The sequence below is a fragment of the Carcharodon carcharias genome, chromosome 25 (assembly GCF_017639515.1).
Source record: "Carcharodon carcharias isolate sCarCar2 chromosome 25, sCarCar2.pri, whole genome shotgun sequence".
Taxonomy (NCBI): Eukaryota; Metazoa; Chordata; class Chondrichthyes; order Lamniformes; family Lamnidae; genus Carcharodon; species Carcharodon carcharias.
In genome coordinates, this window is record NC_054491.1 from 20,481,955 (window position 1) to 20,505,867 (window position 23,913).

Sequence of the window (23,913 nt, forward strand, 5' to 3'; positions counted from 1 at the left end):
TTTAGAATTTTTTAAATTGGATCTTTATTCTCCTGAAAAACTGACATAACAATTTCGCAGGTAAATTACCAGCGGCTAAAATCCCACTTCACCATTTTAACAAACAAGAGCATTTAGGTTTGCTTTGCCTACCGTCATTTCCCATTGAAGACAGTATCTTCTCACGCTCCTCCCATGGCAAGGCACTCAGGGTGGGCATGTCGTCAGGGAACACAGCCCTTTTCCGACCTAGCGCAACAGCAGCCCGTCTGCAAACGTGCTTTATACGAGGGCCTCGTATTGACGCTTCTGAAGAATCACTTTCTTGACCCTGAGGACACATCAATTTTCAGATATAGAAGTAAAAAAGGACTGAGGTTTCTATTCATTGCATTTGCAAGCCTTAATGATATTAATTACCTACAATAAATATATGTAGCAGTTACCTTATTCTTGAGAGTCAAGTATTGTTCATATAATATTCCTTGAACAGTATTTAATCAGGCAATGATATATTAGAATGGCAGCAGAGTAATCATCTACTCTCAAGCTCTAGAGCAATAATGGACAGACAAATTCACAACAGCTAGGTTCATATGCTCATTAACACATTTATTAAAACACAACTATAGGCTTTACACAATTGACACTTGAGAACTGGCCAAATAGCATATTCTAATTGAATTTGCTGAATTAATTAACACGTTTCCCATAAAATATCATTAATACTTCAGAATTATATTAAAATTATTTTCATATAAACGAATGAGGATCTGCAGTGTATGGTGTCTGAGTGGAGGGGCACAGGTTCAATTCCTCATCAAGAAAGTGCCGTGGGTTGAATTGGGGGTAGTTTTTTTAACTGAGCTAATGCTGATCACAACCTAGAAGCTGACTCAGGAGTGATAGCGGCAGGAGGCTGAGAAAAGCCACAGAAGGCTGTGGAGGCCAGGTCATTGAGTGTATTTAAGAACGAGATAGAAAAGTTCTTGATTGGTAAGGGGATCAAAGGATACGGGGAGAAGGCAGGAGAATGGGGTTGCAAAACTTATCAGCCATGGTTGAATGGTGGAGCAGACTCGAACGGCTGAATGGCCTAATTTCTGCTCCTATGTCTTATGGTCTTATGGAGATAATTCGCCTTCCTCACTGACAGGCAGTAACTTGTATAAAATAGGAGGAGAGAGAAAGAAGGATTCCACACACTCAAAATAAAGTTAAATTTGAAATCTGCTGGTATTTTAAGAAACTGTTCACTCAAAGGACATGTTGATTAAGTCTTGATCAAACCAGTCAATACATTAGCTTTACATTCAAGTCTCCCAAAAACAGAACAAAGGATTCTTCCTCTGTGGTTACATGGAAAAGTGTGCATGAGTGCAAGGGTTAAAAAAAAATCAGAAATAAACTTTTATAAAATACTGCATCCCATCTCAAAACAATAAAATGGGAGTAAATATGAATAAGTACACTTAACATTCTGTACTTGAACTATGAGTTTATTCTGATGACACTGTAAGCAAAGGTGTATCAACACTGTGATCTTTTACCAACACTACCTCTTTATAATATTTTGGATTTGTGACTCAACTGCAATCAATGCTTCTGGTAATACTCTTCAGCTAGCTGGCAAAGGAGCACATTACATCAGCCGTGGAACTTAATCCTCTGTCACACAGGAAATATATTTTTTGTTGGTATAGGACATTTACACTTTATTGACTTTTGTACCTGTACTGTTAACCACAGGCTCATTCTCTTCCTAAATATTTCTGTACAGTGCAGCCAAGACAGTGGGTGACGGCAACATCTACTTGCATTTATATTGTGTTTAACATATATTGTGTTTAACACATAAAACATAGAAAATAGTCCAAGGAACTTTATAATAGGTGGAGTGGGAGAAAATTTACAGCTGAAAGGAACGAAGAAGCAGATACCAAGCTTTGTTTGAACAGCAAAGGTGGCCAAAAGCTTGATCATAACAATGTATTTTAAGGACGTTTTTAAAAAGTGGAAACTGAAGTGTAAAGATAGTAAGCTTCAGGTAGGCAGTGCCAGAGAGCACAGCTGAGGCACCTGAGGACTTTCACCAAAACAACAAATGAAGTCCAGGTGGCGGGAAAAGCACAACTATGTGACTAACATAGCAAAACAAAACACTGCAGATGCTAGAAGTCTGAAATGCTCTAAATAATCAACAGGTCTGACAGCATCTGTGGAGAGAGGGTGCAATGAAAGATTGTCGGCCTAAAACATTAACTGTTTCTCTCTCCACAGATGCTGCCAGGTCTGTTGAGTATTTCCAGCACTCTTTGTTTTTATATGCAGCTACCATACTTGTGCTCAATGTGCTGTAAACAAGTGGTGGGGAATGCAACATGGCGCAACTATCCTTCTGATTTTCCCCCTTATATTTTGGGATAGTGCATCGACCCCAAACTTTTGCACCTCCATAACAGAAAGCAGAAACTTGCCATCTAGGAAAAATAAGACTGAACTCTCCGGAAGAGCATATTTCAGTCCATCAATTTAGTTCACCACATAGCTCCAACACATTTTATTAATTTTCTTCCGCATTTTTACTTAAAGCCATCCACATGATTCCGACAAAAAGAGTGAAGGAACTACTCTTAAGCTATTGCTAAAGTAGTCAACACTAAGCTGTTATCAGTTCCACCAGAGCAATCTGTGCCACCTTTCTTCTAGACCTGTTCAATTTTACATCCCAAGGGAAGCCATCTGATGACTATTGCATGCGTGCTAGAGAAATTTAAAACTAATCCCCTTGTTATTGTTAGGTAACCATAATCGTTTCAGATCAGTCCAAGCAATGCCGTGTGCAGCAGTTAACAGCACTAAAAGCTCTGAAAATTGGTTATTGCCCAGGTTGTACACAATCCATGGCTTCCCCTTAATGCCTGCAGGTTTGGAAATTTCCCCCTGTTCTGTCATGGAAGCTTAGTTAGACTCTGTATATTGAGGGAGATTAACCCCAATTATGCAGTTTGAGGCTCCTTTTAAAAGATGAAATATTAAAGCCACAGAGAACGTACAGTTTAATATCATCAAGGTGGAAAACTGGTTACTGAGCACTCTTCCCATAGCAATATAACTTTCCTCCAGTTCAAATATTTATCCATTTCTCCCAAAAAGACACAACGGTCTTTGCCTCAGCTAATCTGTGGCAAAGTATTCCTAGCTCTAACAGCACTCTACCTAAATAAATTTCTCCCAACTTCTTGTTCTTATAATGATAATTTTATATAAAAGGCCATTCATCACTGACTCCTCAACTAGTGGAAGTAAGTAAAACCATACTCAACAAAACTCTTGCTAAATTTCTAAATATTTTTCCATTAATTTCCCTAAGACTTCCCTGTTCCAGTGAAAATCCTGCATCTTAAGTCTCTCCTCGTAAGCAGTTTCCCGTCTTAATGATACTAAACAATCCGTCCTTTATGGCTTTAATGTTTCTTCTTAAAAAAGGGGCCTAGAACTGCATAATTGGGGTTGAAGTCCCTCAATATGCAGAGTATAACTAAGCTTTCATGACAGAACAGGTGAAATGTTCAAAGCTTGTAGGCATTAAGGAGAAGCCATGGATTGTGTACAACCTGGGCAACAGCAAATTTTCAGAGTTCTTAGTGCTGTTAACTGCTGCACACGGCATTGCTTGGACTGACCTGAAGCAGTTATGGTCACCTAACAATAACAATGGATATCACAGAATCACAATGCAGAAAAGGCACTTCGGCCCATCGAGTCCGCACCGACACGTGAGAAACACCTGACCTACCCACCTAATCCCATTTACCAGCACTTGGCCCATAGCCTTGAATGTTATGACATGCCAAGTGCTCATTCAGCTACCTTTTAAAGGATGTGAGGCAACCCACCTCCACCACCCTCCCAGGCAGTGCATTCCAGACCGTCACCACCCGCTGGGTAAAAAAGTTTTTCCTCACATCCCCCCTAAACCTCCTGCCCCTCACCTTGAACTTATGCCCCCTTGTGACTGACCCTTCAACTAAGGGGAACAGCTGCTCCCTATCCATCCTGTCCATGCCCCTCGTAATCTTGTACACCTCGATCAGATCGCCCCTCAGTCTTCTCTGCTCCAATGAAAACAACCCAAGTCTATCCAACCTCTCTTCATAACTTAAATGTTTCATCCCACCCTGGTGAATCTCCTCTGCACCCCTTCCAGTGCAATCACATCCTTTCTATAATGTGGCGACCAGAACTGCACACGGTACTCCATCTGTGGCCTCACTAAGGTTCTATACAACTCCAACATGACCTCCCTACTTTTGTAATCTATGCCTCGCTTGATAAAGGCAAGTGTTCCATATGCCTTTATCACCGCCCCACTAACTTGCCCCTCCGTCTTCAGAGATCTATGGACACACACGTCGAGGTCCCTTTGTTCCTCAGAACTTCCTAGTGCCGTGCCGTTCATTGAATACTTCTTTGTCAAATTACTCCTTCCAAAGTGTATTACCTCATACTTTTCAGAGTTAAATTCCATCTGCCACTTATCTGCCCATTTGACCATCCCGTCTATATCTTCCTGTAGCCCAAGACACTAAACCTCACTGTTAACCACCCGGCCAATCTTTGTGTCATCCGCAAACTTACTAATCCTAACCCCCACATAGTCATCTATGTCGTTTATATAAATGACAAATAATAGGGGACCCAGCACAGATCTCTGTGGTACGTCACTGGACACTGGCTTCCAGTCACTAAAGCATCCTTCTGTCATCACCCTCTGCCTCCTACAACTAAGCCAATTTTGAATCCACCTTATCAAATTACCCTGTATCCCATGTGCCTTTGCCTTCTTTATAAGTCTCCCATGTGGGACCTTGTCAAAGGCTTTGCTGAAATCCATATAAATTACATCAACTGCACTACCCTCATCTACACACCTGGTCACCTCCTCAAAAAATTCAATCAAATTTGTTAGGCATGACCTTCCTCCGACAAAGCCATACTGACTATCCCTGATCAAACCTTGCCTCTCCAAGTGGAGATAGATACTCTCCTTCAGAACTTTCTCCAATAGTTTCCCTACCACGACATGAGACTCACTGGCCTGTAGTTCCCTGGCTTATCTCTACCACCCTTCTTAAATAGCAGAAGCACATTAGCTGTTCTCCAGTCCTCTGGCACCTCCCCCATGGCCAGAGAGGAATTAAAAATTTGGGTCAGAGATCCTGTGATCTCCTCCCTTGCCTCCCTCGGCAGTCTGGGATACAAATCATCCGGACCTGGAGATCTGTCCACTTTTAAGCCTGCCAACACCTCCAATATCTTGTCACTCCCTATATCAATTTGCTTAAGAACCTCGCAGTCTCTCTCGCCGAATTCAATACCTTCATCCTCATTCTCTTGGGTGAAGACGGACATGAAGTATTCATTCAACAATCTAGCGATGTCCTCTGGCTCCAGCCATAGATTGCCCCCTTGGTCCCTAATGGGCCCTACTCTTTCCCTGGTTATCCTCTTCCCATTGATATACTTATAGAATATCTTGGGATTTTCCCTACTTTTACCGGCCAGAGCTTTCTCATATCCCCTTCCCCTCTTTGCTCTCCTAATTGCTTTCTTAAGCTCCAACCTGCACTGTCTGTACTCCACTAATGCCTCTGCTGATTTGTTTCCCTTGTACCTGCTAAAAGCCTCTCTTTTCCTTCTCGTCGTGTCCTGAATATCTCTGGTCATCCATAGTTCTCTTGGATTGTTACTCCTTCCTATCACCCTAGAGGGGACATGTTGAGCCTGTACCCTTCCCATTTCCTTTTTGAACAGCCCCCCCCACCCCCACACACATTGTTCCTCTGTAGATTTCCCCACAAGTAACTGTTCCCAGTCTATCTTGGTCAGGTCCCGCCTTATGTTACTAAAATCCACTTTCCCCCATCCAAAACATTTTTTTGCAACTTGTCGATTTCTTTATCCATAACAAACTTAAACTGTACCATGTTGCGGTCGCTATCACTAAAATGCTTGCCCACCACTACCTCAGCCACCTGTTCAGCTTCATTCCCCAGAATTAGGTCCAGCAATGCACCGTCCCTTGTTGGACCCTCTACATATTGACCTAAAAAGTTCTCCTGTACACATTTCAAGAAATCCACTCCATCCAAGACCTTAACACTGTCTATCCCAATTAATGTTGGGAAAGTTGAAATCACCTAATATAATTACCCTATTGTTTTTGTTTTTACACACCTCCACAAATTGTGAACATATTTGCTCCTCAATTTCCCACTGACTATCTGGGCGTCTATAATAAACACCTAATAATGTGGTTGCCCCTTTTTTATTCCTAAGCTCTACCCACAAAGCTTCATTCGATGCCCCCTCCAAGATATCAACTCTCCTTCCTGCAGTAACTCACTCCTTGACTAATAGTGCAACACTTCCTCCTCTTTTACCCCCTCCCCTGTCTCGCCTGAAGATTCTATATCCCGGAATGTTGAGCTGCCAATCATGCCCTTCCCTCAATCACATCTCAGTGATGGCTACTATATCACAATTCCACATGTCAATCCTCACCCTTAACTCATCCATTTTACCTGTAATACTCCTGGCATTAAAGTAGAGGCCTCCCAGCCTTGCCATACTCCCTTGACGCTTATTGCAGCTGTACTCCCTCTGACTTGATTGTTTTACTGTATTATGATGTGTCCCTATTCTGCTAACATTCTGGCCCCCCTCCCCCTGCCAAATTAGTTTAAACTCCTCCCAACAGCACTAGCAAACCTGCCCGCAAGGATGTTAGTCCCGCTCTGGTTCAGATGTAGACCGTCCCGCTTGTACAGGTTCCACCTTCCCCAGAAACGGTCCCAGTGAATCAGGAATCTAAAACCCTCCCTCCTGCACCAACTCTTAAGCCACGTATTCATCTGCACTATTCTCCTATTTCTGAGCTCGCTACCACATGGCACTGGGAGTAATCCAGAGATTACAACCCGAGAGGTCTTGCTTTTTAGTCTACTTCCTAACTCCCTGAATTCTTGATGCAAGACCTCATCCCTCTTTCTACCTATGTCATCGGTACCAACATGTACCATGACTCTGCCTTATCACCCTACCCCTTCAGGATGCCATGCAGCCATTAAGTGACATCCCGGACCCTGGCACCAGGGAGGCAATATACCATCCTGGAGTCACGTTGACGGCCACAGTAGTGCCTATCTGTTCCCCTGACTACAGAATCCCCTATTACTATTGCTCTTCCTCCCCTCCTGTACAGACAGGCTGTTTGTGGTGCCAGAAGCTTGGCTCTGTCCGCACTCCCTGGAGGAACCAGCATCCTCATCAGCCTTCAAAATGGAATACTGATTTATGAGCGGGATCCCAGGGGACTCCTGAACTACCTGCCTTGGACTGCCTGGTGGTCGCCGATTCCCTTCCTTCCTCAAGTCCCTTCATCTGCAGTGTGACCACTTCTCTAAACTTGCCATCCACAATGCTCTCAGACTCGCGGATGCTCCACAGTGTCCCTAGCCACCGTTCCAGCTCTGAAACCTGAGCTTCCAGGAGCTGCAGCTGGACACACTTCTTGCACACATGCTGGTCCCGGGCACTGGAAATGTCCCCAGCTTCACACATGGAGCATGAGGAGCATGCCACAGCTTTGAGCACTCCTGCCATGACTTATCCATTTAAATTAAACCTTTTATGTCAATTACTCTAGGGCCCTTCTTTCATGATCCTCGTTACTGTAGAATATACAAACAGTAGACCACAAAAAGACCTTAAATTATATGCGATTAAAGTAGTAAATACCTTACCCACTACTTACCAGTGATTCCTTTCCCTTGTAGCCTCTCCTGCTGCAGCACGCTCTGAAGATTTAAGAAGTTGGATAGCAAGGAAATAATGCAAAGAGCACCTCGTCCCCTATGCACCAAATTCCCGCTTTGTACCAAATTCTGAATACACATTCTGGCTGTGCCCCACTCAGGATGTGCTCTCTCTCTTGTTCTTATGCAAGAACGCTGTAGTGTGCTTCTAGATAGTCTCTTTCTTAAATAGAGCTGAGTTGACTCACCACTAGTTACGCTTCAAATATTAATTCCATTGCCAAGGTGCAGAGAAAAAGAAAAAGATAGTTCTAGGTAACTCGGACTTTTAAGTTAAGAGGAAGCTTACTGGTTTTATTTGGAAGAGTCTGCACTTAAAGGTTACGAAGGAAATTACATCATTAAACGAATCAAATGTTCACTGTAAAGAATCAAATATTAGCAGCTACAATGTAAGAGCTGGAATTTGACAAATAAGACCAGGTGAAACTTTCTTTGACTGAAAGGATAACTAATTTGTAGAATCATTCGTTGGTGAGGGACCAATAAACCAAACAGTTAAAAATGGGATCAAGACAATTAGATACACACCTTCATGAGAGAAGGGATTAAGGAATATGGTGGGAACATAGTCACATTGGATCAATCTCTGAAAAAGGAATGAGGGCCTAATGACCATCACCTGTTCCTTAAATTTCTTACGTAACATCAAATAGTAACATTTTTAATTATGAACTTTTTAAGCATGTAAACAACAGAAATTAATTTTACTTAAACTACCATTGAACAATAACCTGCATTTATATAGTGCCTGTAACATAGTAAAATGTGTCAGCACTCCATTTTCTTAAATACTGTTACTTCAAAGACAAATAGATGTTCTTTATAAATAAAATTAAATCAAAAGAATTACCTGGGATCTTGTTGGATCAGCTATTTTTAATGACTTGCTCTTTTCGATTTTGCAGAGCTGTGCTTTGGCTCTTCTCAGTAGGTTTGCAACTCTCTTATCTGTCGTTGGCATCTTGTCTGCTTGTGCGAGCATATTACTAATAGCGGGTGCAGAAGGTTTAAGAGCACCAGATGTGAACATGGCGGTAATGGAAGAATGTGGAGCAGGCTTGTCTTTATTGCCTATGGAAGCAGCTGCACTGTTTTCAGTATCACCTGTCACAAGCCCTACCTCTTCAGATCCAAGTCTGCCTTTCTTTGAGTTTTTATTCTTCACATCAGACAATGTTGAGGAAGGACCATCTCCCTGTGCCACTCCGCCTTTATCTGTTGAGATCAACTTTTTGGCTCTCCCTGAAACTTTCTTCACTGAAGACGAAGCAGCTACATCCTCTGTAATAGCTCTGTCTTCATCCATTGTCCTGGGAAAAAGAAATAATGATGCAGCAGACTGAATCTCTGTCCCCTTACTCTGAGACTTCTTTTCTTTCTCTTTCCTTGTTTCTCGTTTATTTTCCTTTTCTTTGTCTCGATCTTTGTCTTTCTCAGACCCTTTCTCATTATCTTTCTCTTTGGATAAATCTTCAGTTAACCTGTCTTTGTTTTTTCCTTTGTCCTTTTGGCCGCTTGGTGCTAGTGATGGAAACAGTGGAGATGTTGGACTGGCTGAGTCTACAGTGAAGCTGTCACCTGGAGTGCTGGTCTGTCTAGACCCCAGCTTTGTTCTACCATCTTTATCCTTCACTGTTCCCTCAGTCTGCACCAAACTACCAAGAGGAGGAGTTAAGGCACCAGTTAGGATGGAGCTTACAGGAGATGAGGAGGCTACAGATGTCTGCGGAGTGATTGGTGATAAATCTGTAGAAATCAGTCGTCCACTTCTGGTTCTCATGGAGTGCGAGGGAGATTTTGAATCAGTGCGGCTTGGAATATGCATTTCTTTCTTCTTCCTTCTGGAAGAATGTCCTTTACCTGAAGCAGAAACCGAAGATCGACCCACAGCGTGCGATGACACCGTAACAGACTCAAAAATTCTGGAGTGAGCTTCACTAGGAGTGAATCGCGGAGCACGGAGTAGAGGACTTCTCTTATGAGTATCAAACCTGGAGGCAGGGTGAAGCTGAGAGAAAAAGCGAGGTGGCGGGGTGCTGGAGGACGCATGGAACCTGGATGGCAAGCCAACATCTTCAGGAGTCAGTGGTGATGTTTTGAAGTTATCGAATATTGGTTTGCGAATGAGTCCCTCTTTGGCATACTTTGCTGAGGAGAAGTACTGATGCGATTCTGGCCTCAGGTTTTTAAGAGATGTCCACTTAAACGTCGGCTCTCTCAAGATAGATTTCCGCTTTTCTGGCAAAGCTGTTGGTGGTGGAATGAAAGGTATTGTTGGAGGCATCAGCCACGGAGAGTGATCAGATATGTTAGGAGATTGCTGTAGAGGAGGGGGAGGAGAAAGCAAGGGTGGTGGTGGAGATGATGATGTTGGCTGTGGTGAAGAAGTTGGCAATTTCTTGCTCGCCGTATTGCTTCTTTCCAGCATTGAGAATCGGTGACCCTTTTTGTCCGTGCCTCCTGATTCACTGGACTGCGAGGTGTTTAAGCAACTGTGCAAGTCTGTGGACTGGCTTGGTACTTCAGGAAGAGTCTGCAGTTCATCAGATGCCTGTGAATCAGTGGAGGTGACACTGGGGCTGCTTGACCTTGAAGAATCGGAGGACATTTGTGAAGAATGCTGTGAAACAGCACTGGACTTTTCACTAGACCCACAAGATATTGTGCTGAACCGACCAGTTGGAGTTGACTCTAGGCGTGGAACTTTGACAGGAGGAACATAGCTGTCATCTTCAATAAACCTTTTTGGAGTCTTAATTATCCTTGAGGAAATGGCACTGATTACTGGCATGATAAACTGACGAATATTTTTCAGCTGAGGTGAAGCCATCCGTTTCTGCGCTCCTTTTTTGGCCCTCTGCAGTAGCTGTTTTGCAATAGTTGCATCAGTCCTTTTTGTGACAGGAACAACTCTGACTGGTTTAGTTATCCTGCGGGGCCTCTGTCTGACATCAGTTTTCACCTCCTTGGTCACTGAAGGTTTTGGTGTTGATGTGACATCTTTCTCCTTACGAAATCTCTTTTGCTTCTTGGGTTGTGGTGGAACAAGCAGTTTTGGAACGGTTTTCAATCGCTCTGAGGATGGCGGCCTCCCTCTCCTCCGTTCAATCTTGCCCCCATTGCTGTTTATCTGTAGTTTAGCTTTCTTTAATTTGGACTGCAAAGGGGACAGTTTGACTGCCCTTAGCTTCTTGATTTTTGTTGCCTGCTGCAGTAATGCAGAAGTTTTCTTTTTCACTTTCTTCTCTTTTTCACTTTTTTGTTTTTCTGTTTTCCCATTTGTTGCCTCTTTTTTTTCATGCGAAATATGAAGCTTTGGATTGCTTAACACTGGAGGCCGACCTCTCCTCCTCTCCCCACTGCTTAATTCTTGCTTCTTTTCCTTTTCGACAGGCTTTAACTCTGGCTTGTTTGGAGGGGACAGTGCAGAGGATGAATCCGATAACACATCTGAGCTCTGAGAAGAAAACGTCCTTTGTCTTCCTCGAAGCTTTCTTTGAGGTGATTCAACTAGAAGTTAAAACAAATCTTTATGTTAGAAATTATGAGAAATCAATCAGGACAATATGTTGAACATAAGGCAAATTATTTTATCATCTATAGTAATCACAGTAGCACCGATTGAAAAACAAATGCTAAAAACAGAAAGCAGTTTTTATTAAGGATCTACAACCAACAAATTTTATTTTCTTTCTTTCCTGATGCCGATGGATCTGCGCTTTCTTTATGCTAGCTAGCATAGGCCCTTACTCACTTCACAATCGGGTTGAATGGACTATCCTATTAGATGCAGATAGTATGAATAAGGATGAAAAATGTACCATCTTTAAAATCACTACAATGCAAAAACCATGTATGTCCTTAAAATCAAAAGAAGGACATGTGAAGAAACACAGCCAATATAATGAATTGAAAGGACTAAACCGATCTTAGCCAAAATATTTTAAAGATTACTCTCAGATGAATAGGGTTGGGTATCAATATTTTTATTCATTCATGGACTGTGGGCATCACTGGCTAGGCCAGCATTTATTGCCCATCCCTAAATGCCTACTGAACAGGGGCACTTAAGAGTCAACCACACTGCTGTGGGTCTGGAGTCACATGTAGGCCAGAAGATTTCCTTCCCTAAAGGACATTAGTGAACCAGGTGGGTTTTTTACAACAATCGGCAAAGGTTTCATGGTCATCATTAGACTTTTAACTCCAGATTTTTATTGAATTCAAATTACACCATCTGCTGTGGCAGGATTCAAAACCAGGTCAAACCCCAGAGCATTACTGAGTCTCTGGATTACTAGTCCAGTGACAATACCACTACGCCATCACCTCCCCACCTTCCCCCATGCTCAGATTAAGCCAACAAACAGAACTGTAAGAGTAGCAAAACAGTTAGTGGAAATGATGATCAAGAATATTGCAATATCTGTAGTAAAATCTTTTTTCAGCTGGCTATGTTGGGAGTCAGAGGTGGAGAGGGTCATTGGTGGCCATGACAGGAGGGGCACATTGGTGGACAGGGTAGGTGTCAGCATTCAGCCACAATCAGAGGGAAAGCAATTTTCATATAGAATATACAGCAAAGAAACAGGCCATTCAGGTTGATGCTGGTGTTTATGTTCCACCCAAGTCTCCTCCCAACCTTATTCATCTAACCCTCTCAGTATAACCCCCCTTTTCTTTTCTCCCTCAAGTACTTATCCAATTATCCTTTAAATTCATCTATGCTAGTTGCCTTAATTACTCGTGTGGTGGCAAGTTCCACATACTAACCACTACAGATTAAGAAGTTTATCCCAAATTCCCTACTGAATTTATTGGTAACCATCATATATTTATGACCACTAATTTTGGATTCCCCCACCACTGGAAACATTTTTTCTACATTTATCCTATCAAACCTGTTGTTAGGTGTTGGGTACTGTGGTAGGTCTTAACGTAATCTTCGTAGCCTTAAGTAGGTTTACTATATGTAATTATTAACTACAAGAACTATGTACAGTAAAGGGGTCAAGCAAGGAGCGGTCTCCATGCTTGTTTGTGCACACAGCTCTGTCCAACACTAGACTGACCCCTTGGTGCAGGTCATGTGTTCTCTTACATCACTATGGACTAATACTGTGCACTAGTCCCATGTCAATCCTATATGTGCCAAACTCTTATATTACAAAACCATTTCATAATTTTAAAGGCCTCTGCTAAGACACCCCTAACTCTCGTCTTTTCTTGGGACGTGGAATTCCCCCATCCAAAACACTGGTGAAAGCAGAAACAATAACAGCATTTAAAGAGAAATGAATAAATGTTTGAAAAAAAATGCTTTAAAAAAAAATGGAGTTTGGAAAAGGGGCATGGCAAAGTGGATAGTTCTTTCAGAAAGCTGGCATGGTAGCCTGAATGTCGTCTTTCTGTGTTGTAAGATGCTTTGATTCTCTGCTTCCTCTGAAAATCAGCAAAGGAGGTGATTTTCCTTGGACTTCGAGGTTACTGTCTTCTCATATCACATCACCGTTTGAAAAGCATGTCACCCAAAGTGAAAGCATCTTTGGCTATTTGCAGATTTAACAGATTAATGGGCAGGGGAGTCCTGCTCTTCCTGGATCCACATTCAGGTTAAATATATTTTAAGATTTTACCGTTTTGGTGGCAGTCTTTAAATATCGTCTGTTAGGCTGCACATAAGCCACATTTTCCTGAACTGCCAGCACCGGCCACCTCAGAACATCCCAATATGGTAGAGAGGGCCTCAGGTGACAAGCCCCTTAGCTGCATGTGTAAATACCTTGATGTCTGTTTCAGGCATAGGCAACAACATCTGTTTTGTGCCTACATATGACTGGCAGGGAATTTTGGCTCATAATGTGCATGCGTTTTCTACCCACCATATTGGAAGTTTTAAGGGACTGGGCGATCAAATTTCTAGGCCCTAATACCCTTTAAAAACATTATGCATATGTGCTATAACCTGGAGATGTTCTCCTTAGAACAAAGAAGGTTTGAAAGAGGGTGTTCAAAATAATGAACAGTTTTGATACAGCAAGTGAGAAATCATTTCCAGTAGCAGAATGGTTTGTTATCAGAGGGTACAGATTTAATGTAGCTGGCAGTAGAACCAGATGTGACATTTTTTTCACAGCCAGTAGCTGTGATCTGAAATGCATTGTCTGAAAGGGTAGTGGGACCAGATTTTATCTTAACTTTCAAACGCAAACTGGATAAATGCTTGGAAAACATTTACAAGGAAGGGGAGTGGGCCAAAGTGGATAGCTTCTCCAAAAAGCCAGAACAGGCATGACAGTCGGCATCGCTGTCTTCTGCTGCATCATTCTATTAATCTATGATTATTAGGTATAGCCCTGCGGGCTTGGGAGCATAAGTCCTGGGTTGGATAGGAAATGCTTGCATTCTCATAGGTAAACAGTTGGCATTAATGGTAAAAGTTCTGTGTGGTGACAATTAACCGGTGGACTCTTGCAGGAATCTATGTTAGGCCTTCTATCCTTCACCATCTAGATCAACGATCTGGGTGAACCCTTGAGCAGGTAAAAAGATTACTATCTGGACCTAGGGCTGATGAGGAAATGGGCCCTTCTCTGGCAGACAACACTTATGGTGGATACATATAGTGACCATAATGTTTTTTTTTCTGTCTGCTGTATTCATGGGTTCCTGCGTATGTAACACCAAGTTTTTTTTATTTGTTCTTGGGATGCGAGTGTCACCAGCAAGGCCAGCATTTACTGCCCATCCCTAATTGCCCTTGAGTAGGTGGCAGTGAGCTGCTTAAAACAGAGTGGATTGCTGGGCCATTTCAAAGGTACGAGTACAAGTCAACTACATTGTGCGTGTCTGGAGTCTAACGTAGGCCAGACAAGGTAAGGGTGGCAGATTTCCTTCCCTGAAGAACATTGGTGAACCAGATGGGTTGTTTCAACAATCATGACCATAATTATTGAGACTAGTTTTTTATTCCAGATTAATTAATTGAATTTAAATTCCTCTAGCTGCAATGGACCTGAACTCATGTCTCCAGAGCATTAGTCCAGGCCTCCAGATTACTAGTCCAGTAACATTAGTACTATGCTACCATCCCCCTATAAATACACCCAAAACAATGTCAAAACAATTTTTTTTAATTTGAAGCAGGCATCTCAGTATCTTTTTTAATAAAAACGAAATTGTTTTAAGTTACATCAGATTTTTGCAATTTTAAAGTATCAGCTTCTATATCATGTAGCGTGCAAGTAAGGTGCTTACAAAAATTCATATTAGTTCTTGAAAAATCTCTGTTGGGATTGGCAGTTTCCCAAACCACTGAAAGTGGGTCTTCTGGTTTTACAAGAGAATAATAACAATGGTTACAGTATGTAATCTAGCTAGTTACTAACAATAAACTAAAATCACCTGACAGTGTATCATGAATTCAGTAATTTTCACCTGCTTTTACATGGAAGGACAAGAACAATGCAGAAATAAAAATTATATGGCTGAAGGTAGAGCTAGTGAAGAGAATTTTGTCACTTTACAACTGGGAACATTTGTACATTGTCACACTAGGGAGACTCAATGGTGGATTGAGTTAGTAAACTGTGTATTTTCATCTCTGAAGTATGAGGCTGAATCTAACCCAAGTAAATGGAATAAATCTTGTCCCTCTCTCTAAGGATCTCTTGTGAAATGAGCTTAAGCTAAAGTATCCAAGCTTTTGTCTTTTTGAGCCACCTGTGTGTATATTTTGGAGCCCCATTTTCCACAAATAAAACTTACAATCAGATGTGGATCAACTGATAGCATTCTTGCCTCGGAGTCATTTGTGGGTTCACAACCCACTCCAGACACTTGAGCATGAAAATCTAGGCTAACAATCCCAGTGCAGTACTGAAGAAGCACTCCTTTCAGATGAGAAATTAAACTGACCCCCTGTATGCTTTCTCAGGTGAATGTATAAGGTCCCATGACATTATTTTGAAGAAGAATGGGGAGTTCTTCCTGGTATCCTGGTCAATTTTCACTCCTGAACTAACAGCACTGAAAAAAATTTAACTGGTCATAAGCACATTGCTGCTGCATTTCCTACTTTAAATCAGTGGCTAAACTTCAAAAGTGTTTCATTGGCTGTAAAGCACTTTGTTATGTCCTGAGATTGTAAATTGCGCTATATAAACAGAATGAAATATTTAGGCTTTGGAATCAAAAATATAATTTCTAAATCTGTAGGTGACAGCAAATTGGGAGAGGTAGTCAACACTAAGGAGAACTGCGACAAGTTACTAGAAGGCATGAATACACTTGCAGAATGGGCATATAATTAGCAAATTAATTTCAACATAAATAAGAGTGAGGTATTACATTTTTGTAAGAAAAACGAGGAGGTCAAATATTGCTTCAAAAATAGGAATCTACAGCCTGGATTATTGCCACGGCGGAGATGCTCTCTATCGTGACAAAAATCAAAGAAATGGCTGAAATTTCTAAGCCCTAACCACAAACCTGCCATTTCCTTTCTTTACAGGGACAGGACTGAAGTTGGGCTGAGTCTCACGCACGTGTGATTCACACAGACAGCTGGCCAGTTAAATCACCAGATTCCTCCAGTGAAGCGGGATTTTGGTAAAACAAGAGTGTAGAATCAAGAGTGTGCAGGTTAGAACAGGTGAGGGGAGGTCTGAACTTGCTGGATACATTTGGATAGCCAAGCAGATCTTTGGAGAGGTCCCAGGGCACCTTTAGGGTTGTTGAAAGTGAACATGATTATACACTTATTACGCACAAACTCTTTGGAACTGTCATGTTGTAGAAGAGCTGTCCAGCTGTCAAGAAAATGGTAAAGAGTTGTCATGGAACTGTTCAGCTGTCAAGGAAATGTTAAAGAACTGTCCAGATGTCAAGGAACTGTTAAAGAGCTGCCAAAAATGCCTAACCTGTCCAGGAAGTGTCAAAGCTTTCAAAACATATCTAGGAAGTTCAAGGCTGTCCAAGAAATGTCAAAGCTGTCAAGGAACTGTCCAAGGATACTAGGTGGGTTGGCATGGAGGGGGTAAGGGCAAAGGGTGGTGGGTGGGGGGCATGGGTTGGGCTGAGTTTGCACTAAATTGGCATAGGGAGTATGGAGCATTGGGGGTTGGGTAGAGGGACACTAATTTGGCATACAGAATATAGGAGCCATGGGAGGTGGATAGAGGGGCATTCAGTTGCCCCTCAGGAGTATGGGGCAATGGGTGGGTATAGGGGCATGGGTTGGCATAGGGAGTGTGGGGGTGAGGGCTGGTGGGATGTTTTTTGTTTTTATCTTTTATTTACTTAAACACAGTGCTAGAGCACAGAGATGGCCTTGCACCCAGCCCACCTCTGCACCCAACAGCCTGCGCATTCGCTCTGGGATCATCTGCTCTAACTCTCTGCATACCCCTATCCCAAATGTAAATGTGACCTATGGCGGCCATTTTTAAAGGTCGGGTTCGCCGAGCTTGGAATCTCCAAACCTGGTGAACCTGGCCCAGGGACAAAAATCTGAGCTTAAGCTGGTAGAGGACCAAAGTTATCTGGGGATACAATTACACAAATAACTACAAGTTTTAATGCAGGTCAGAAGGCGGTAACAAATGCAAACACGCACTAGGGCTTATTCCTAGAGAGACATAACTCAAAAAAGTAGATTTCTAAACTTGTATTGAACCTTGGTTACAGCAAGCTTGGTGTGGTTTACACAGCTCCGTTTGCCAAATTATGAAACAGACATAAAGGCATTGGAGAAGGTGCAAAAGGATTTACAACCAAAATACCAGAACTGCAAGGTTATACCAATCAGGAAAGGATGAACAGAGTTGGGTCTCTTTTATATTGAAAAGACTGAAGAGTGACCCAAAAGGCTTTTAAAATTATGAATGGTTTTGGAAGAGTAAACACTTAGAGTTACATTAGATGCCCAAGAAATCAAGCAAGGAATCCTGGAGAGTGGTGCAAATGTGGAACTTGCTACCCCAGGGAGCAGCTGTAGCAAATAATAGATGTAATTAAGCGGAAACTACATAAGCATGTTAGGGAGAAGAGGATAGTGGGTTATGCTGATAAAATTAGATGAGGAAAGGAGGCTACAGTGGAACATAAAGGCCAGCATGGACTGGTTAGACTGAATGGTGTTCTGTGCTGTAAGTTGTAAGTCTTTCTCTTTTCATGCACCTAGTAACTTATTTTTATCTAAAGCTAAATGATCTTTGTATTCTGTTCTGTTCGAAGAGTTATCCAGTTACTAGGAGCACTAAGGAAGCATTATCCAAACATCCGATTATTGAAATTCAAACACAATAAGCTAGTAAGTAAACAATACAAACACAAAAAGAACTGAGCTACACAGGATCGTGGGCATCATGAATTAAAGATTTGGAGCCAACTGGTTCAGGTTCTCTCTATCCGTTAAGTGGTTACAACTTATACTTGTGCAGCAACTGCAATGTAGAAAATGACATAAGCCACTTTAAAAATGGAGAGAGCTAAATAAGGAACTGATGCTGAATCACGGTGAGGAATTTATGGGAGATGACCAATAGGTTGGTCATCAGACTGGAGAGTGAGATGGAGCCAGAGAAGCAAAGGGACCAATCTCAGAATGAAAATGCCGATTATCAGTGATGATGAAAACAAGAGAGAATACACAGGAAATCAAAGTTGAAGAACCAAAGAGAGGATTCAGGACCAGAGCAGAGCAGGGAAATCTGAAGACACAGGCAAGGGTCTTAAATTCAATGCGCCAGGTAACAGAAGGCCAACATGGGTCAGTGAGAAAGGTCAGTGGGACTTAGAGCACAGCAAGTTATGAATGGCTGAGCTTTGGACAAGTTAGACTTTATGCAGAGTGAAGGATTGAAGGCCAGCCAGGACATCAGAGGAATCAGTTGTAGATATGACAAAACCATGAATAAACTAAATGACTTTGTAAGCGTTTGTTTCAGCAGCAGTGGGAAGGTGGCGGTGCGAGAGGCAGGTATTGCTGCTCACATAGAAGTAAACAGTCATAGAGATGGGGTTTAAAGTATAGTTCCGGTTCAAACAGGACACCAATTTGCATGGTCTCTATTCAGCTTAAGCAAATGGCCAGGAAGGAGAGAGGAGTCAGTAGCAAGGAAGCAGAGTTTAAGATAGAAGACAAAAATGATAGCATTGATGCTTCTGCTGTCCACTTGGAAGGGGTTGTGACTCATCCACAACTTGATGTTGCAAAGCCAGTCTGACAGCACAAATATTATTATGGGAACATGGAGAGGTAATTAGATATCAATATACAGGAAAAGTCATTCTTATGCTTACAACTTATGCCAATATGGGGTACTATGTAGATGAGGAAGAAGAGGAGGCCAAGGGAAGGTTCTAGAGAAAAATGCGTTGTGCAGGAACATGTAATTGCTGAAAATACTCAGGCTGTGGTCTGACAGGGAGGAATGGAATCACACAAGCACAGACCCAGAGAACAGGATAACAAGGAGTGGATAGCAGAGGATGGTGCATCAAATACTTCAGAAAGGTCTCAGAAGATAAGAAGGAATAATGCACCACATTCACAATCACAGAGACTATTACTCACAAAACCATGCACAATTCAGCCAAGAATTGTCAGTCAAAATGCAAGAACCATAATTAGTAACATAGAACGTGACAGGTTACTTAGCCCATCAAGGCTGTACAAGTATGCTTCTCTCTCAGAAACCCCAGTTTAATCCCATTCTCACACTGGGTACTCACACCATTCAGAAGCTACTTTCCTAAGCAACTGTATCATCAGCGCTTAAGAAGATATTAGCCTAAATTTACCAATTTAGTGGAAAAGGAAAAATGTGCAAGGCTATGGGATTAATTGGTTTCTCTCAACGCGACAATACAAGCACAATGGTCTGAACAGCCTCGTTCTGTACTTTATGATTCTACAATGTTATTTTAGCACTGGTGTTAACCCACTTTAGATTAATATCAACATTAAAGTAGTGCTCATTGGAAAATTTATGCTATGAACTTTGCTTCAACAACAGCTTGAGGCAGAAAAATTCAGATTCTAATAATCCTCTACATATAGGTTTTTTCCCCTAATCTCCCTTTTAATTATTTTTGTGATTACCTTAAATTTGTGCCCTCTTATTACCATTTTGCCCAGTGGGAACGAGCCATCTGTTTACATTATAAACCTTCATAATCTTATCAAGCCTTAATCTTAGAGAAAAGGAAGAAATCATGGCTCTAGGTCGAAAACATTACCTTTTACTCTCTCTCCATAGATCCACCTAACTAGGTGAATGTTTCTAGCACGTTCTGTTTTTACTTTGAATTTCCAGCATATACAGTATTCCCTGAAGATTCCCTGAATCTTTTCACCTCCAGTAAAATAGTCCCAACTTGTCAAATCTCTCTTCATAACTGCAAAAATTCACAATGGTGCAGGAAAATGCCTAACCTTGATGATCCCAAAACCTCACCAAAAAAAACTCAACTGGTACAGAAACTTAAAAAAACAGAAAATGCTAGAAATAGTCAGCAAGTCTGGCAGCTTCTGTGGAGAGAGAAACAGAGTTAACATTTCAGGTTGATGGTCTTTTCACAGATGGAGAGAAAAGTCTATTCCTTCGGACCTCTCAAAAATCCTTCTGCCCTACTGCCAACCCCTGCCTAATCAGAATCGCCACTTCCCCTCCTCATGATTGTCAGATGGTTCCCTGTCAGAATTGGTCATTGCCCTGCTCTCTCAAACCAGCAAGCTCCAGAGTGAAGTTCACCAGATCAGGGCAAAATTGCATAGCCTCATATAGGAAACAATGGCCAAACCAAGTGGTTTGCGCCAGGTGTTAAATTGGCCCCAGGGAGTGTGCATGTAACTTATTTACGAACAACAAAATTTTCCAAATGTCTAACAGTGAAGGGTCTAACAGCATTTAAAAACCGCCGACATAAATCCTCAGGAGTATATGCTATTTTTACAAACATTCTTGAATTCCTTAAGGAGAAATCGCTACTCTCCTTCTGCTGAAACATCAAAATATGAGCTGCAAGAATTTACGATTCTTGAAGCTATTTTTCCTCTATCATGAACCAGAGATTTGTGTATAACATCAGCCACAAAGATCAAAATGTTAAAAACAGAATCATATGAGCTCTACCGATGGCCTATTTGTGCATTCCCCAATGAAATATTAAACAATGCAAACTAGAGAGAAGCAATTGGACCATAAACAGGATGTAGAAAAAAAAAGTCAGCTCAAATTAGGCTCCTGATTGCTACCTAAAAACATCTGCTGAAAAGTATGCACATCTGGAAAGCAGATGAGAACAGGTCCAGACTCAGCTTTGATGCAACTTGTGGTCCAACAACCTACTGCCCAGCACCCACAATACGACTATCTGTTTGGATGAGTGAGCTTCCACCAGCTAGGAAATTAAACCCAGTGGAGGTCTGAATCTATAGTGATGGACAAAAGTCCGGAAAAAATTGGTAAGATTTAAATTTTGTAACTTGAACCCTAGAAATTGGACTTTTGTTTAATGAAATCCAACTTAAAATTTAGCAAAGTATAACCAATGGAATTTGTCCAATGCTGAACATTGTCCAATGAACCAGAAAGCTGAATAAACAACTCAAGAAGCAACTTGTAAAGTGTTGATTTGGAAAGTTATTTTGTATGGATGCAAGAATGGGACCTTATGGAAAGAGGAGACCAACTTGCTAAATAGCTTTGAAATGTGGGTTCAGAGTAGAATGAAAAGGTTCAGTTGGACAGAAAAAAATAACAAGTGATGAAGTGCAGTGGAGAGTGAACAAACAAAATTTGCAGAAAGTAATTCGGAATAGATAGAGAATCTGGGTGGGGCACATCTTAAGAAGAAAAAGACTTGTAAGAGCAGTTATGGAGGGAAGATTTCAAGGAAAAAGAGGAAGAACAAATCAATGCTGGATAGTTTTATTTTAAATTAAGGAAATTATTGGCAAATGAAAAGGCTGTACAGGAGACATGGAAAGACTACTATAGCCAAGGACCTGCCTTAGGGCAGAACACACATGATGATGATGGTGGTGGTCAATGTTTTCATGTCTATATAACAGACAGCACAAAAAAGGCAACATTTACCTCTCTGGGGTCTGGAATGGCATCTTGTAGGGCTTCGAACACTGTTGTCATCTGAGCAGAAACCCAAAAACTGTTCATCCTGAAAGACATAGTCAAAATGTGAAATTAGAAAAACACATCAAATAAACTGCTGACTTCACTTGGACTGACTAGTAGCAAGGTCTATTTTAACTTTTGGGTGACCGAAGGGTTGAGTGCCACCCATTCCAATGTTGAAGAGGCTCTGATATTGTTTAAATATGGCAAGTGAGCTGCATCAAGGCTCCAAACAGGCGTCCCAATTCAGTTCATCGGACTGTCACTGGCAAACTAAATTTGCCATGTAGAGTAGGTAAAGAAATTTTTATATTGCCTTTCACATCTTCAGGACACCCTAAGTTCTTTACAGTCAATAAATTGCTTTTATGTAAAATTAACGTTGTTGTTGGCAAATGTCAAACCCAATTTGCACAAAGCAAGATGCCAAACTCTGAAAGTGTCAAGTCTCTATTTATAAAGGATTATTGTGCAAAGATTAGCATGATACCGCTGTCAAGTCTTTTTCACTAGAAGGGCACTCTTAGCTTAAATTTTTATTCCTATCAGTTATTTTATCACCCCTGCCCTCACTGGCTACCAATCCCCTAGTGTCTCAAATTTAAAATTATTGCTGAAAAAAAAAGATATGCTGCCACAGCTTTTCACCTTGCACTCATCCAGACAAACACAAGAATACCAAATTTCAAATGATCACAATAATTTATACTGCAAGAGAAAAGGGTGCTGATTGTTGGCAAGTTGACTTTGATTGGCCAAAGTGTTGCCATGGAGAAAGCAACAGGAAACTAAAGACCCCCCCCCAACAAAGCCTCCTGGGTAATTCAAAAAAGACACAAGGCTTGAACATATTCCTTTTGTTTGCAGAGAATGGGTCCCTGAACATGAATGTATGCCGCTTCTAGCAAGTGTAAATGAGCCACATTACAAGTTTAACTGAATATCATAAACTGGTTGTTAGTATAGCCCTTAGCACACTCAGGATTGTTCAGCAAGTGCTGCCCAAGCTCCGACAACGTCTCTCTTTTCAGCAACACGCAAATTTAAAATTCTTATTCATTTTTTTTAAACCCCCTCATGACTTCCCAACACAAGAGGTTGTTTTTTTTTTCTTTTAAACAGAACAAAACTGGTTACTTCTACACTTAATAAGCGATGCTCAGTTAACTAACATTAGGTAAACTGGACCTGAACACCATAAGCAGCATGCACCGTACTGGACCCGAATCAAAGGAACATGGGGCTTAGGAGCAGAAGTAGGCCATTCAGCCCTTTGAGTCTGCTCCGCCATTCAATAAGATCATGGTTGATCTGGTTGTGGTCTCAACTCCACTTTGCTGTCTGCTCCTCATGACAGTGTCTATCAAAAACCTGTCTAAGTCTGCCTTGAATAAATTCAATAACCCAGATTCCACTGTTTTCTGGGGAAAGAGAATCCCACATGCTAATGACCTGCTGAGAAAAAAAAATCTCATCTCCATCTTAAACAGTAGACCTCTTATTCTTAAACCGTGTCCCAAGGTTCTAGTCTCTCCCACAAGTAAAAACATCCCTATCAATGTATGTTTCAATAGGCATGAGTTACAATGTACAAGTTTAAAAGGTGTATGAAAAACAGCCGTGGTTTAGTTGGTAGCATTTCTCCCCTCTGAGTCATGAGGTTCCAGGTTCAAGTTCCACTCCAGGGCTTGGGCACAAAAATCAAGTTTGACATTCCAGTGCAGTACTGAAGTAGCACTGCACTGTTAAGGTGCCATCTTTCAGGTGAGATGTTAAACCCAGGCACCCATCTGCTTGCTCCTGTGGATGTAAAAGATCCCATGGCATTATTTCTAAGAAGAGCAGGAGAGTTATCCCATTGTCATGGCCAATATTTATCCTTCAATCAATACCAGAAAAAGAACAGGTTA

The 23,913-nt window shown here is 41.6% G+C and overlaps 1 protein-coding gene across 3 annotated transcripts in view; it reads right to left on the reverse strand.

Moving 5' to 3' along the window:
* The window catches only part of kmt2a (lysine (K)-specific methyltransferase 2A), a 150,574-nt gene that overhangs the window by 87,620 nt on the left and 39,041 nt on the right, over positions 1–23,913 (reverse strand). For all 3 annotated transcript variants that reach the window (XM_041174477.1, XM_041174478.1, XM_041174476.1), the window contains exons 2-4: positions 21,968–22,046; positions 8,713–11,372; positions 133–310 (exon numbers count right to left, since the gene is read on the reverse strand). In XM_041174477.1, coding sequence (XP_041030411.1) covers positions 133–310; positions 8,713–11,372; positions 21,968–22,046 — 2,917 coding nt within the window. The remainder of the gene's footprint in view (positions 1–132; positions 311–8,712; positions 11,373–21,967; positions 22,047–23,913) is intronic.